Source organism: Hipposideros armiger, unplaced genomic scaffold (assembly GCF_001890085.2).
Source record: "Hipposideros armiger isolate ML-2016 unplaced genomic scaffold, ASM189008v1 scaffold_304, whole genome shotgun sequence".
Lineage (NCBI taxonomy): Eukaryota > Metazoa > Chordata > Mammalia > Chiroptera > Hipposideridae > Hipposideros > Hipposideros armiger.
The window spans coordinates 906,607-922,791 of record NW_017731654.1 but is presented as its reverse complement, the minus strand read 5'-3'; the positions used below and the strand labels follow the sequence as shown (position 1 = coordinate 922,791).

At 45.3% G+C, this 16,185-nt stretch overlaps 1 protein-coding gene across 7 annotated transcripts; it reads right to left on the bottom strand.

Moving 5' to 3' along the window:
• Positions 1-294: 294 nt before the first annotated feature.
• Positions 295-16,122, bottom strand: CUNH17orf100 (chromosome unknown C17orf100 homolog). Of its 7 annotated transcripts, none has more exons than XM_019659854.1 (4): positions 15,131-16,122; positions 13,227-13,339; positions 10,439-10,812; positions 295-1,561 (listed from the first exon to the last, which is right to left on the bottom strand). In XM_019659854.1, exon 1 carries the CDS (start codon positions 15,816-15,818, stop codon positions 15,441-15,443), a length of 378 nt encoding a protein of 125 aa, XP_019515399.1. In that variant the 5' UTR covers positions 15,819-16,122; the 3' UTR covers positions 295-1,561; positions 10,439-10,812; positions 13,227-13,339; positions 15,131-15,440. The 7 variants fall into 7 exon arrangements, with proteins under 7 accessions (XP_019515399.1, XP_019515402.1, XP_019515404.1 ...); XM_019659857.1 differs by lacking the exon at positions 10,439-10,812 and adding an exon at positions 3,268-5,518 and having other exon boundaries at positions 295-1,388; XM_019659859.1 differs by lacking the exon at positions 10,439-10,812 and adding an exon at positions 5,350-5,518 and having other exon boundaries at positions 295-1,388.
• Positions 16,123-16,185: the final 63 nt, after the last annotated feature.

Below are 16,185 nucleotides of genomic sequence, written 5' to 3'. Positions count from 1 at the left end.
TTGGCGTAGTTGTGTGTGGTAAGGTGGGCATGCATTTGTTCAACCTTCTGGAAAGCAAAACAGAAATACATATGCAAAGTCTTAAAACATACTTATACCCTATGAGTAGGAACCTAACCCAAGGAAAAAAAATCAAATTATGCACAAAGATTTATATTTATTTATTTATTTATTTTTTTAGCTGAGCCATCCTGCTACCTATTGGCAGCTTAGCGGCTGCTCAGCTCGGGCTGGCCTCGAACCGCTGTTGCTCAGAGCTCAAACTCTTGAGCGAGCTCTTAACCAACTGAGCCATTCGGCCGGCCCCAAAGATTTATATTTAAAAGATATTTACTTTAGTGTGTTTTTATGCTTTTGAATAACTGAAAACGTAAATGCCCAACATTTGGGGAGCAGGAAATATTTACAGTGTGCCCATTCAAAACACTCGTATGTAGCCATTAAAGGGGATTATGAAGAACATTTCATTATGTTGAAAATGCTTACAATCTAATTTGAAGTGAATAAAGCAGATACAAAATTACATATACTGCATGATCTCAGGGCTAATAAAAATACACACATCTGTAGGAAAACGGTTGAGATGGAAATGTAACAGCAGTTATCTTTGGTGAATTTACAGGATTATATTTTCTTCTTTACTGTTTTCTGTGTTTTCCAAATATTTTCGAATGGGCATGCACCACTTATAGAACAATAATTTTTAAAAGAGCTGAGTGTTAAAAATGGTAAATAAAACGAGAGGGTAGAACTTGATGTCTGAGTTCTCATCTGGCTTTTAACCATTGCTGACTGTAACGTGCTCGGACTGTTCACAGGGTCTGAGAGGCAACAGCAGAAACCCACATTCTCAAGACCTGCCTGCCTCAGTGATGAGCAGCAGCAGGTCCAGGGTCTGGAGCAGTTCACCAACCATGGGGCTCCCAAGTGCATCTGCACAGGCTCCCCTGGAGGTCAGCTGCCTTTCTGAAGTCTTCCTGAAATTTCCCAAGTGCTCAAGAACCTTCAATGCCTTCCAACCTGCCACAGGAAGGGAGGCAGTGCACCCAGTCCCTGCCACACCACGGAGTGCTGGTGTGCACCTACCCATCTGGGTCAAGTGTGTTTTCCGCCTGAGAAAGAAGCTCTTTCTGCCACTCTAGGCAAGGGGCTGGTTGGAGCAGGAAGGACAGGCTGAGTGGCTGCCATTGCTGTGGGCCCCTCTGCTGTCTACTCATCTGGACTTTGAGTGCACTGGCTCTGTCAGACCATAGGTCCCCAATTGCCAGGACATGCAGGTCCCTCTGGCAAGTCCATTTGTCCTGAGGGTGGAGAGCCTGGAATGCTTCATTGGAGGTCACTGGGTCACTTCCAGCCACTTCTCAGGAGGTCAGCCCAGATGAGGCCACCTGGGGAGATGAAAGGGGCTCCCGATGAGCCAGCCCCCTGTGGAAGTAAGGACCCTGTCTGAGCTTAGCCGGGGAGGGAGGCCTTACAGGCCAGTGACCAGAGTGTCTGGGTGTAGCCGGCAACTTGTTCGGGCCTGTCCAGGACCTCCATGAACCAGCCATGTGCCTGCCCACTTAGAAACCAGAGAAAGACAGGAATCAGAAGTTGAAAGACCAAGGCAGCCAGACAGACTTACAGAGAGAGCAAGGATGACAGACAGCAAGAGGCACAGAGACAGAGACCCAGTGCTACACTGCAGGGAGACAGACCATCATCAGGCGTGAACGCCAAGGAGGAGGCCAACACCTAGAACACGCTCCTCTTGGCTGTAATCAGGAAAATGCACATTAGAGAGGCCTGACGTGCCACTTTACACCTACTAAATTAGCACACATTAACAAAATGATAACATGTGCTGCTGCTGAGGTTATGGTAAAACCAGCTTAAACACACTGCCAGCAGCCCTGGAAATTAGCACAGCGTTTTAGGGAAGAAATTGGGCAATACAGCCCCAGAGCTATTAAAACATTCGTCTCTTTCTACCTGGTAATCCCACTCCTGGGAAAGGAGAAATAATTCAACAGAAAAATGACAGGTTTGTACACAAAAGGTGATGAGTGCAGTGCCTAGCTGTTGGGTCCAACATGCTACAATATGGCACAGTGAATATTTTTTTAAATAGGGAATATGAAGACTAAATAATAACATTTAAGGAGCCTTATGACATGCACAAATAAGCAGAAAAGAAACTGTCCAAAAATTAATAATGATATAAAACAGCCGCCTGGATGCCCGACCAGCCCCACCCTCGTGGGTGAACAGTGATTCTTGCCTCCCGCTGGCCAGACAGACAAGTCTGTCTTCCCGGGGGACCTGCCCTGACGCTCCCTGTCTGGAGCTCTCTAACCAAGAAGCCTAATCCGCAGACCTCAGACTGGTGGGGAGACAGTCTCAGCCAGGCCTTCCCACCTGGCCAGCTCACACTGGTGGTCCCAGGGGATCTGGATAATGCCGGCTGTGTCACTGCCATGTGCCACGCCTCAAGGAGCCAAACCAGAACAGATATGGTGGAATTGGGTTCTCATTTAAGAAAAGGGATAAGGTGATTTTTCTGACTCTGGAGTCTTGCTGTTTGCAAGCACAGCAATCTGTTTAATCCAGTTTAGGTCTGGACTCCCATCTGAAGCATCTCGGGATGAAGGCAATTTAGAATAGACTGAAGGGAAAGGAGGAATCCTGGGGTCGCCCGCCTGGCTTGCCCCAGCAGGAGGCACTGATTCGATTCTGAGCTTGAATCTTCCGGTTCTGTCTTCCCCTAACTCCTAGTGGCCATCCCCAAAGCCGGCAATGAGTGAGAACCCATAAATCGTGGGTGAATGAAAAGGAGAAGGGGAAAGACCACTAGCACAGGAATGAGCACGTGTCACCAAACAATTCTGTCTTTATTCAAAGCCGGTCTGGCTTTCCAAATGTGCCCTCGGTGGTGCTCCAGGTAAGCTACGTCCCCGTTTCTGCCCTGCTTACTGCCAGGGGATGCCCTGCCTTACAGAGGTCGAGAACATTCACTGACCATGCCTGTGTCCAGACAAGCCTGATCTTGTTCACTCGGTCCATGCGGAGTTACTGAACACAAAGGGGCTTTATCACAGTCTCTGCCCTTGCTGTGCTTTCAGTCTCATGGGAGAGACATGAGTAAACAAGGAAGAATATTCTAGAAGCAATCACGGGGGTGCTGTGAAAAGGGGTTTCAGTGCTAGGAATGAGAACACCCAGGAAGTGGGCTCAGGGTGGGGTGGAGGTGGAAACGGAGCACAGCCCTGGGGCCAGGCAGGATTTTACCTGTCAGAAGGCACATCAGAGGGCCAGAGGCAAGTGCAAGCGTCCACCTTGGTCTCCCCCAGCTTCTCGCCCGCGAGCCTGCCAATGGCCTTGGCTCAGTGCCAGCCAATCTTGCCCAGACTGATGTGGAGGCTGTAGTGGCAGCCTCAATCTGAGTTCAAACTGCTGAGGTCCTGAACTTCATCTTGATCACTCATTCATGCGTTCCTTCATTCACTTGTACCACAAACACTGCACACCTGCTCTGTGCTAGATACGATTATAGGATTTTGGGGATGTAGTGACAAATCAAGGTCCTTGCCCTTCCAGTGGGAAAAACAGACAATAAAAAACAGGCAACAAATAAAATAAATTCACACTAGAGAAATATAAAATAAGGGTTAGGGGATAAGAGTGATGAAGGTGGGGGAGGAAAAAGGGGGCATTTAATCAGTAAAATCAATATCTGATTTAACACCTAAATGATGTGAAGAGGCAAACTATTAAAAACTCTGGGGAAGGGCATTCTAGGCATCATACATGGGAAGTGCAAAGGCCCTGAGGCAGGAACAAACGTGGTATATTTAAAGATTAGCATGAAGGCCTGCAAGGCGGAAAAGGAGTCAGGGGTGGGGAAGGGGTGGTAGGAGATGAGAGCAGAGAGGCAGCAGGAAGCCAGGCCTGGTCATGATGCTGGCTCCTGGGCTCCAGGGAATTACAGCATCTTGCATCACAGACAGGCTCCTGCCTTGAGTTAAAGGTCTCAGGACTGGATCTAGGCCCTGCACACTAACATGCTTGACTGGGTGCTGGTACCTACCATACCCTCATCCAGAAGTGCCCTCTGACGAGGACAATGGGCAAGTGACACCTGGTGTGCCATCCTTACCTAAGGCCAGACCCCACAGCTTCTTTGGTTTCACCCATTCCCATTCCTCTGTGCTCCTCCTCCTGTTCTTCCGGGGAGTGGTGCTGTGGAGTCCCAGCACACCTTGAAAGTATCACAAGAAGTGTGCTGTTCGGGAGTGGGCACAGCAGGATGTGGCTGGAGCAGAGTGCCCGGAGGGACCTGTGGCACTGAGAGAACTGAAAGCCAGGGGAGGCATAGTGGAGGGAGGTGCAGAAGCACGGGGAATGCTTGAGGAAGGGAGAGCGTGACATGTTTGAGAAACGTAACACTGGTGGCATTTTGGAGATGGATCAGAAGGGAGGAAAGGAGGCCGGACAGAGAGATAGCAAGACTCTGAACTAGGGCAATGCCCATGAGCTGGTTGCAAGAGACCAAGCAGATAGACCCACTGGACAGACTTGTATGGGGATGGGGATGGTAATTGTGAGACAGAAGTCAAAGCTAAAGGCGATTTCTACCAGGCAAGTGGGCACACAGCATTTCCCTGAGGAATGGCAGGTGGAAGTATGAGGGAAGATGACCAAAGTTATGGTGGGGAGGAGGGGCCAGGAGGCAGATGGGCCAGTTTTGGACACTTTGAATAGATGTTGAATCTAGGCCATCAAAGAAAAGGTGTCCAGGCCATGAAGGTCCGGTGCTCAGGAGAGCGGTCTGGGTGGGAGGGACGGCAGCATGCAGGAAGCAGTTGGCACTGTGAGTGCTGGGGTAGGGTATGCAAAACGAGAAAGGAAGGCTGGGGAAAGAATTCTGGGGCCCACTGACATTTGCAGGGTTTGGAGTAGTGGGGGGCAGGACATAGTGAAAGGAGGCTGGGCCAGAGTGTGCAGGCTCACGGACCACCCACGGAGGAAAAATTTTGAGGAGAGGATGGTTCCCCGTGTCAAATGCTACAGAAGGGTCAGGGAGGATGGGGACTGAGAAGGCACCGGGAATAGCAGGAAGACACACCGGGGACAGACTTGGTGCAGCTAGACTGCAAGGCTAGGCAAAGACAATCAGGATGGGCAAGTTTAGGCAGTGAGTGCAGACAGCTCTTTGAGGAAGCCTAGGAGAGAATAAAACATGAGCACAGTTTAGGGATGGTGTGGGGTGAGGAAAAGGGAGACCAGTGTGGAAATAGGGAAGATGAAACATTCTGTTGAGTTAGGCAAGGGAGCAGGGTTTCTTTCCTCTTCTCCCCGCCCCGCTCAAACCTCAGGCTTCCTGGGACCTTCCTGGCCCTCCTGTCCAATAGGCATCTCTTCCCAAGTGGTTGTCCGGCCTCCATCTGTCCTTTCTCAGGGCGACAGTGACCACCACCGCTGTGGCAGGCAGGCAGCCTAGTCCATGATGGGACTAGCTCAGCTATTAGAAAAGCTTTCCCTGGAGATAACGACACAAATGTGGCAGTGCTGGGATTTCAATGGGGCTGGGCTTCCTATGTTTGTCTGTAGAACTTATAATACATTTCAAAAATTGTTCCTTGTATTGATTCCAAATGCATCTTCTTGTAGCCTTTTACCCTCTGATTCCACTTCTGCCTTTGAGGCTTCCTCTGACAAAGACAGCCCTTCAGATAGCAGAAGGAAGCAGTGCCCACCTTATCTTCCTGGCTTGGGCTTGAATGTCCCCCGCTCTTCCGATGGTCTCCAGGATTTCTGCTAAACACACTGTACCTTCACTATCCTTTGAAATAGATACACTACTGGGGTAACAGATATCTATTCCTCTTGCACCAGCAGAAGCTAGTGGTTAAGAGCACAAGCGGTTAAGAGCCAGCCTGGGTTTGCATCCTGGCTCTACTTCTTTCAAGCTGGTACCCTGGGTAAGTCACTTAACTTTTCTCTGCCCCCGGGTCCTCACCTACCATCTAGCTGTGAGGGAAGCACGCGTTAGAAAGTAGAGAGTGCTTCGAGCAGTGTCAAGGGGACAGTGAGTGCTCAATGCATGTTCACTGCTCTCAGATATCAAAGCTCCTCTTGGAAGGGACTATGAAACACAAGAGCCCTCCCTAAACCAACGTGGGCAAGTCACCTGAAGACACTTTGATTTTCCAAGGTGAACAAGAGAGCTCAATCCTGAATCACAGGCTCTTGGTCTGAGAAAAAACAAGACACCTGAAGCATCCCCAGGGTGTTTGGAAAAGTCCAGAGGCAGGAATCCAATCTGGGGATGGAGAATGGAAAGTGGCTGCAGTAAAGCCATCTGGGGAGTGCCTCTCACTGAAGCTATCACTCCTGCAGGCCAAGGAGCCGGATTTTCTGTTAACAACTGTCACCTCAGGCCTGGCCTCAGGCCTGTCCTGCTTGGCACTCTCCCTGGGTTTCTGCTCATTCAAGGATCAGCTTTTGCTGCTGTGCAGGGATTGTCTGACCCCTGCTGTCCACTCTCTGTCATAGCACAAACTTAAAGATGTTCACTCACTCCGGGGGCCATGTAGTGGGAAGACTTCAGCTGTACACCCTTTTTCCAACTTTTTGGACAGTGACTCCAGATACTAATATATCTCACACTGTGACCATACACAAAGGTTTCACAAAGCCAGTCTTACCTTTCTGTGTATGAGCACTCCGATATAGCCTATATTTTTCTATTTTCATTCATAAGAAAAATGCTGATTGCAATCCACTTAATTGATGTCATAGCCCCAGGTTTTCTCCTGGAGTTCACAAAACATTAATTTAATTTACTAAATTAGTCCCCTAGTTTTCCAAACTTCAGTCAGTGTGTACCATACCACTTTCAAACCTTAGGCCACGTTAAAGATCAATTTTTAATTTTTTTCTTTAAATCAACTCACACATTTTAAAATACCCACTATAGCCTAAGTGAAATATTGTGAAATTAAAAATTTGAGGGCTAGCTGTATTTTTTCCCAATACATACTGGATAAATATTTAACTATCAAAATAAATTTCCACACCTCCTAAAATCATCCTGTACAGCACTGTCTGCACTCCTTACTTTGGGAATCGCGTATCTAGAGATTAGTTCAAACATCTCATTCCACAGTGGGGGCAGTGAGGCCCCAGAGATGGGAATTCACTTATCTAAGGTCTAATTTTTCAGTCCCGGGGAAGAAATGTGTTGTCTTGTCATAGGAGGGGAAAAAGGAAACAAAGGAAGTCTATCTCTAGGCTGCCCCTGGCCAAATGATGTGCTAAGTCTATCAGTCTTAGCCACATTTGGAGGGAAGCCCACCCCAAAATCTCACCAGAGCCTGGATATCAGTTTATAGTTATCTTAGCCGAGCCATTTTAAGACCTTTTTAGATTTTAGACATCCTTATTTTTGGAGATCCTGAACCATATCATACTATGAATATTGCAATTTGTCTACATTGATACTAATTTCAATTTTGTTTTTTGCTTTTTGTATTTTGAAGCCTTCAACCATTTTTGTAGGCCTTTAAAAAGTTCACAGGCCCTACGTTTATAGCCCGTTGTGCCTAATGGATGAAGTGGCCTTGGATCTGGTAAAGGAATCTGATCAATGAAGACACACTGAAGAGCAATTTCATTACACAAACACTCTTTCCTGGGGGGATGTGTTAGGCCACTGACAACTAAACGCAAGTGTTTCCAGGGCTCAAATCCTTGCTATCCCGGGTAGACTGGTGGCGACAGTGCCATTCAGGTACTGTGTGACTGACAAGGTGTTCTCATTCTGGGCCTCAGTTTCTGCATGAAGTAAAACAAAGGGAGGAGACCAGCTTGATGATTTCCAAAGATTTTATGTTAGCATTGGGGCCCTTTTACAAGTGAAATCTCACTATCAGGCAATAAGCAGATCTCTCTCTGATGGACAAAGCTCTGATCAGCCCTCTGAATCGAACAAATATGAAGGTAAGTTTGTGAAGACATCCAGGGGAATCCCCCCTAGGTGTTTGTAAGGATAGAGAGGTTTCCTGCAGAGAAGGGCAGGTTTTGTGACCTCTGAAATTCCCAAGGCCTTGATCAGGTCTCAGCTCTAAAGAACAGCACAGCATTTTCCAAACCTCTTTGACAGTGGTGCACGGCAAAAACACACACAAAATAATAAAGTTTACATCAAGACAGAGTACGTATGTATTGAAACACAGTGTTCATGAAACACACCTTTATACTGTAAAAGAAAATACTGTCCCATACTTGGCCTGGGTAAGGGATGTTTAGAGAATATAATCCACAAACCTCTTTTTGGGAATCAACTATATTTCTGATAATGCTTAAGCAATTTCTGATGAATTGTAATGGGACTAAGACCTCTGTGAACCCAGTTGTCTAGGAACTCAGCTAATGTCAACTTTGGGGTGGGGGGGGGCAGTATGACCCAACAGCTCTCAGCTGTCTTTCAATAAATCTAATAATCCTTAACCAGCACTTTTTTTCTTGTACCCAGTCTAACAAAGGTTATCTACGCATTCTGTTTTCCTATTCAATATCCTTACTAACAGATACTTGACTTGTCCAGATAGAAGTCTACTCCCTTGCTGTGAGATTGTAATGAAAACTTTGACAGTGGGTTGTAACTAAATGGCCTGAAGCTTTTCCCCTCCTTTCCTCCATCCATTCCTTAATGGTGTGTTGCACTCCAATGTTTTCTGTTCTGTTCTTTTATTTTAAAAAAAAGCTTACTGTGACTCACTACATGGATTTCATCAGCCTTTAATGGTTTTGACTGGAAGTTTAAGAACCTAATATACCTTTAATTAGAATCCATGAGAATAATGTGGCAGAAAAAATATTTCAAGAAAAAAGAGCCAAACTATTTTTAAACTTCATAAAAACTGTAAAACCACAGAATCAAAAAACACAATGAACCCCAAGTACAAGAAACATGAGGAAAACTACACAAAGGCACATCATAATCCAATTGCTTAAAACTAATGATAAAGAAGACATGAAAAGTCATAAAGTCTTTGTACAGAGAAACAAAGATTAGTAGGATAGAGCAAGATTTCTTGTTGGAAATAATGCAAGCCAGAAGGCAGTGAAATAACACTCTTAAAGTACTGGAAGAAAAAGAAAATAAGAATCTTTACCCAGAAAAAATATATATCAAAAAATGAGGGCAAAATCAAGACTTTATTGGACATACAAAAATTGAAAGAATTCATCACCAGCAAACCTGCACTAGAAGAAATGATGAAAGAAGTCCTTTAAGTAGAAGGAAAATGCTACCAGATGGAGGTCTGGATCTACACAAAGAAGTGAAGAGCACCAAAATGCTACCTATGTGAGTAAGCAGAGTTTTTAAAAGTTACTATTTAAATGGCTTTCAAAGCTAATCACCTGTTTAAAGCAAATATGCTGACAGTGTACTGTGGGATTTATAATATACATACAAGTAAAATGTATCACAATAATAGCAAAAAGGCCAGAAAAAATGCAAGTACACTGTTGTAAGGTTCTTACACTATACATTAAGCAGGATAACATCATGTGAAGGTAGAATATGATAAGTTAAAAATGTATTCTATAAATCCTAATGAGACTACTAATATAAAATGGAAGAGTAACAGCCAACAAAGATGAAATGAAATAATTAAAAATACTAAATACAAAAGGAAAAAGGAAAACAGGAGAACAATGACTAGAGAGAACAAATAGAAAACAAACAGCTAGATGGTAGATTGCAATCCAACCATATCAATAATTATAGAAAATATAAATTGTCAAACCATTCCTATATTAGCAGAAATTAAGTTGGATTAAAAAACCCCACCAAGATCCAACTGTATAATAAAATAGATCCATTTTAAATATAAAGATATAAATAGGTTGAAAGTAAAAGGGTAGAAAAGGGTGGATCATTCTAATAATAATCAAAAGAAAGCTGGAGCAGCTATGTTAATATCAAATGAAATAGATTTCACAGCAAAAAATATTACCAATGATAAAGAGGCCAATTTATCAAGCAGACATGATGATGATAAATGTTTATGCATCTATCAATACAGAGCTTCAATACAGAGGGTGCCAAAAAAATGTATACACGTTTTAAGAAAGGAAAAAACTGTATTAAAATTACACTGATGGTAACCACTTTGCGTACCTCTTGTAATTTCAGAAGTCAATCGTGACTCGTATTCCTCTTTTGTTATCAGTATATATTGAGTATTACAATTTTAATACAGTTTTTTCCTTTCTTAAAATGTGCATACATTTTTGGGGCACCTTCTGTAGTAATGAGATGTTTTTGGAGCCTCACAGGAATGAGAGTGCTCTGTACAATTGCATATGAATATTATTTCTTCCTTTTCTATTTTTAGTATTATCTACTATGCTCACTGTAAATTGAATTTAAGGAAACTATACCTACCTTTCTTTGGCTATTAAAAAAACAACAACCCATCCCGGGAGGCAGTAAATAGTGGTTGCAAGAACCACTGCTCTTGGCAAGTTACTTTTGGCTTCTATGGACTTCAGTTTTTCCATCTGTACCATGAAGATCAACTGTTTTGAAAAAAAAGTTTTTAAGCTGCGAATTCTCCAACTTAATAGCTTGTGGAACCCATATCAGCCTGCAGAACCCCATGGAGGCCGGGTATCCAGGGCTTGGGTACTTGTACTAGCCATACTGGGATCGGAGCAACAGCAAGAATGCAGGACCAGGAATCCTAGAAGATCTGCGTGAGGGCTTGAGCCAAATACCTCGCTGGTTGGGCTCTTAATTATCCCCACGGCTTGTGTAATCTGGGGAAAGAGTATTCCATTAACATCATTCTTCTTTTTCAAGTATTTTCAATACAACTGATAGCAAATATATATGATGAATTTTGTAAGCTGCCCTCAGCTTATATATAAAAGAATGGATTAATGAGGAAAATAACAGGTGCTGACTTATACTTATTTTCCAAACTAACCTCATTGGCAACAACAGAAGGCAAGCCACAGCTATTTCCTAGTTCAACAAATGCAAGGGATAGGTAGATGGAGCCACTAATGGCTTTCTTGGTTGGCAATGGAGGGACAGCATTGTTCTTTGGCCTTTATTGTCACATGCATGTAGCATTAGATACCATGTCACAGATACAACAGCACCCGTGCTCCTTTGGCGCTTCCAAGAGCAGACAGCGTGGGGAGGATGCTGACACACAGTGTGGGCAGCAGGCACTGGTAACATGCAGCAGGTACATTAAAACTTATGACAGGTACAAACTTCTTAAAAATACAGGATCATTTTAAAGCTGCAGGATCTGATGTATAAAACTGTGTATAGCAAATATCTTGTCACATCCTTTTCTTCATGTTTCTTGTCTTTTTTGACACTTTCTTGCTCTGTGTATTCCTTCTTGGATTTCAGTTTTGAAACAGGGATAAATGAAATTGGGATGAAGAAACCTAGGTAAAACCCTTCTTATGAAACAAGGATAACAAAAAGAAGCTACCAGAGGGCCGGCCGAGTGGCGCGATGGTTAAGAACCGGCTTGGGATGCCAGAGGGCCCCGGTTCGGATCCCACATATGAGGGCCAGTGACACTGCCCTCAACAGCTAAGATGCTGAAAACAGCTCGACCTGGAGCTGGGCTGCCGTGAGTCGCTGGCGACGGTGTAGGCTGCAGCCCCTGTGGCAGTGGGTTGCCATGGGCTACCGTGTGTAACCAGCAGCCAGCGTGAGCGGCCAGCAGCCGCAGTGAGCGGCCGTCCAGAAGCCGGCGACTGATCTGCCTCGCCCGGGAAGAGCACAATGATGGTGCCAACTTGGGCCACTGAAGCAACGTCCTCCACAACTAGACTGAAGAACAAAAGGACAGCAACTTGTCTGTTCCCCTTCCCCCAATTCCCCAGCACTGTTCCCATCCACCCAATTCCCCAATTAAAAAAAAAAAATCTTAAAAAAAAAAAAAAAAAGAAGCTACCAGAATCCTGTATCCTTCCAAGGGAATAAAGCATCTAGAAACCAAGTGTTTGGCTTTTTCACAGGAAGCTGCCAAACAGTCTTCTAGGTACTAAGGAGGGGGATGGAAGTAATTAATGCAGAAAAGTCTAGCAGGACATATTCCAAGTTGTGGACATTACTTCCAGAGGATGGAAATGGACAGGAATGATGACAAATTATTAAATTTTTCTTTACACATCTCTGAGTTATTTTGTTTGCTACAATAAGCACATATCTCTTTCGCAATAAAGACAACAATGAACATTGTTAAAGAAAAGCAACTACTTTGTTCATTTAAAAGACACTGATGAAGAGAGTGTTTGTATGTCATGCACGTGGTCTATCGTGTTAAAAAGAATTAGTAAGTTAGCTCACCAAAGACCAAAATTCCAAAGTCAAATGATTGGTTTATAGCAGAAGTTTTGTGAGGCGGAAGCATGAAGGCAGCTTCTGGAATTCTGTGACATTCCCCCAGCTAAGCCCCTATTCTACTGGGCAGCCCAGCACACTAGCTCCTGTCATTAAATGAAGTAATGTGGGTAATGACTTAGCACACTGCCTGGAAACAGCAAGCACTCTGCCTCACAATGAGGTCCCAGAGTCAAGGTCATTTACATCCTGCTAGATATGACCAGTTTCCTCCTAGGGTAAATATCACACAAATTATTGAAAAGAGATGTAAAGTCTTCTCAAAAAGCAACATGTTTCTCTCCTCTGAGAGCTCCTACCCTGACATTTGACAGAGGTTGTTACCTTTAAACCTCTCCCACAGCATAATCCTGCTATTATTAGTGGGGTGTTTCCCCTAACAGACCATGCTTCAGCTTTCTAAGCTGCTAGAATCTTCAAGGCTTTTCAGCCTTGGTACTACTGACATTTTAGACCCAGTGATTCTTTGTTGTCAGGGGCTGGGTAGGGAATAACCTGTGCATTGTAGAATGCTTAGTGGCATCTCTGGCCTCTACCCACTAGATGCCAGTAGCATCCAACAACACAGGTGTGACAGAAATGTCTCCAGACATTGCCAAGTGTCCCCTGCAGGGAAAAACTGCCCCCAATTGAGAACCACTGTTACAGATCAGTTCAGTTGTTCTTCAGCCATCCTATAAGAACTTGGGGCTAGGATACACATTAATATCCATACATCCCACCACGCCCCAAAACAAAAAAATTGAAATTTTCGAATCTTTGTTTTGAGCTCTTTTTCCCAGGAGCAACATAATGTTACCTGTGAAAGTCAAGTTTTCTGAAATATCCAACATTTTAGTGCAAACTTTCTCACTTATTGGTGGCTACCAGATGACAACAGGCAAGGAAAAATTAGGTAGGTCAAGCCAGGCCCTGTGGGGATGAGAGGGAGAGAAGAAGTGTTCAGCCAGCTGGTGTTTCTAAAGGACAATATCTCAAATTCATTCATGCAGCACAAAATGAGCGAGACAGATTGGCAGATGATAGTCACTCTGTCCCATGGCTTTAAATACCATCTGTGTATTGATGACCCCACATTTTATATTTCCGATCCTCACCTCTTTCACAGTAACTTAGCTTCTTGCATTGAACTGCCACTCGGTGTCTCTATTTGGGTATTGTACAGGCAGGCATCTCAAACTCGGCATGGCCAAAGCAGAACTGATTTTCCTTCCTAAACCTGATCTCCTCCTAGTATTTCTTATAAATGGCCATACCGCCACCATACACCGAGCTGCTCAAGCCAAAACGTAAAAGTCATCCTTGAGTCTTCTATTCCTCTTTCCATTACCTCCATATCCATGGGTCATGTCAGCTCTGCCTCCAAACCCATCCCTAATCTGCCTTCTTTTCTCTAGCTCCACTTCTGCAACTCCAATATGAGCCACTATCATTTCTTACTAGACCATGGCATTAGATTCCCAAGTAGTTCTCATTTCCTGTCTTGTCCCATCAGGGTTTCTCAGTCTCAAACTACAGACATTTTGGGCTAAGTAATTATCTGTTGTGTGTGTGTGTGTGTGTGTGTGTGTGTGTGTGTGTGTGTGTGTGGTGGGGGGAGCTGAACTATAAAATGTTTAGCAGCATGCCTGGTCTCCAACTACCAGATGCCAATAACAAACCTTCCTTCAACCCCCGCCACCAAATTGTGACAAACAAAGGTATCTCTAGACATTGCCAGGGGGCAAAACCACCCGTAGTGGAAATCCATTGTCCTACATCCTACACACAGAAACCAGGATATTTTAAAAATATACATTGCATCATGTCAGTTCCCTGTGATAAACCTTCCAATGTCTTCCCATTGACCTTAGAATAAAACCCAAGCTCCTGACCGAGGCTTACGTCTATGTAAGCCACGTAAAAGAGGCCCTTGCCTACTTCTCTAACATCCTCTCTTCCATACCATGCTCTCCCTCACTAAGCTCCAGCCACACTCATCTTCTTCCTTTCCTTGAACATTCCAAGCTTGCTCCCATCCACTCTTTGCACTTGCTGTTCCCTCTGCCTAGAACGCCCTCTTCCTAGAACTTTGCATGGCTCACTCTTGCCCCACACAAATTTCAGCTCAAATGATACTTAGTCAGCAAGGCCATCCCTGATCATCCTATCCAAAGAAACCCCTTACCTCCATTCTCTGTCACATATACCCATTTCTTTCCTTTACAGTGCTAATCAGAATAGAAAACTGGATTGCTTTTTTTTTGTCGTTTGTTGTCTGCCTCTTCACCAGAGTGTAAGCTCCTCAAGAGCAAGACTGTCTCCCTTGTTCATTGCCATTGCCCAAGTGCTAGAATACCATGTGGGATAGAGTAGATACTCAATAAATATTCCTCCTCTCTAGCGCCTCAAATCTCAGGTCAGGTTTCCCTTCTAAGATTATTCTTGATTGTTGATGTTGTCGACGTCCACTTTTCATTTTCAACTACATTTGACCTATTTTAAAAAGCATGAAGCTGGGGGTACCATGTACAGGGCTTAGTATAAAGAAAATGCTTAGTTTGAAACATAAACAAAGGCTAATGAATGAATCAAAGTCTGTTCCTTGCCCCTCAAGTTTTTTGCAGCCATATAATCATTCCACTGATCATGATTTCAGTTTGCTCTCTGTCCCTAGGTTTGAGGCGGTGAGGGTTGTTCAGGGACTCTGAATCTCAAACTCACCTGGCTGACGTTCAAACAGCCTCTTCATCCATTTATACAGTATCATGGGCCTGAAAACTTTTTATGCTGGCTTCAAATTAAAATAGTTGGCTGGGTCAAAGGTAGGATGGTCCAAGGTGCAGCATGGTCAATAAATGTTGGCTGAGTCCCGAAACCGAAACTGTAGCTTGGCTGTTTCTTACATTGATTTATGGGGCTATTTCCATGAAATCAAAGATGCTTGTTCACCTGGCAGCTGGGTGGCTGCACAATGGAGGCAATTCCGTCCTGGCTGAGGGCCATGGCTCTTTTGTGACCTCTGGGAAGCATTTCATCTGGCCATTTTTACATTCTGGCGGGCTGCCAGCTTGTCCTGCCGTGTCGGGCTCTCCATGCGATGTAGAGACGTCTCTACCCGCAGGGACGAGGCGCTGACGTGGCGGGAGGACGTTTCTGTGCGCTGCGAGGAGATTTCCACGTGCTGGGAAGACACCTCGAGGACGTGAGGGAACCGCTTCCCAGAGGGGGATAGGGAAGGCCCTTCACGGCGGCGCTGGGAGGTCTCCACCTGCCGGGAAGACGTGCGCACCTGCCGGGAGGAGGTCTCCACGCGGTGGGTCGACGTCTCCACGCGGTGGGTCGACGTCTCCTTGTAGCGAGTGGTTTCCACCTGGGGCGAAGCAGGCTTTCTCCGAAGGGGTGAGGCCATTCTACCTGTGTAACGGGGCCAAAGAGGCCTCGGGAGGCCCCACTGCCCGACTGTACCAGGCAGTCTAGCCTCTGGGTTACGTCACAGGGTAAGGGATGACGTCACAGTGCCTTGTTACGTCACCGCGGACACGAGGGTGGATGAGAGCGCACCGACACGACAACGTGAAGGCACGTGGGTTCCATGGAGGCTGGAGTCTCCCTTCCAAAAATACTGATCTGTGCTCACACGCGCTTTGGCCCCAGCACCTCGCCCTCGCCTTTTGGGAGCCTGCGCGGGCGGAGCCGGGTGTGAACCCAAGAAGGCCAGGGATGGGCGGAGCCTCCCGCCGTCGCGCCAGACTGTGCCCGCCCCCGCATCCCACACT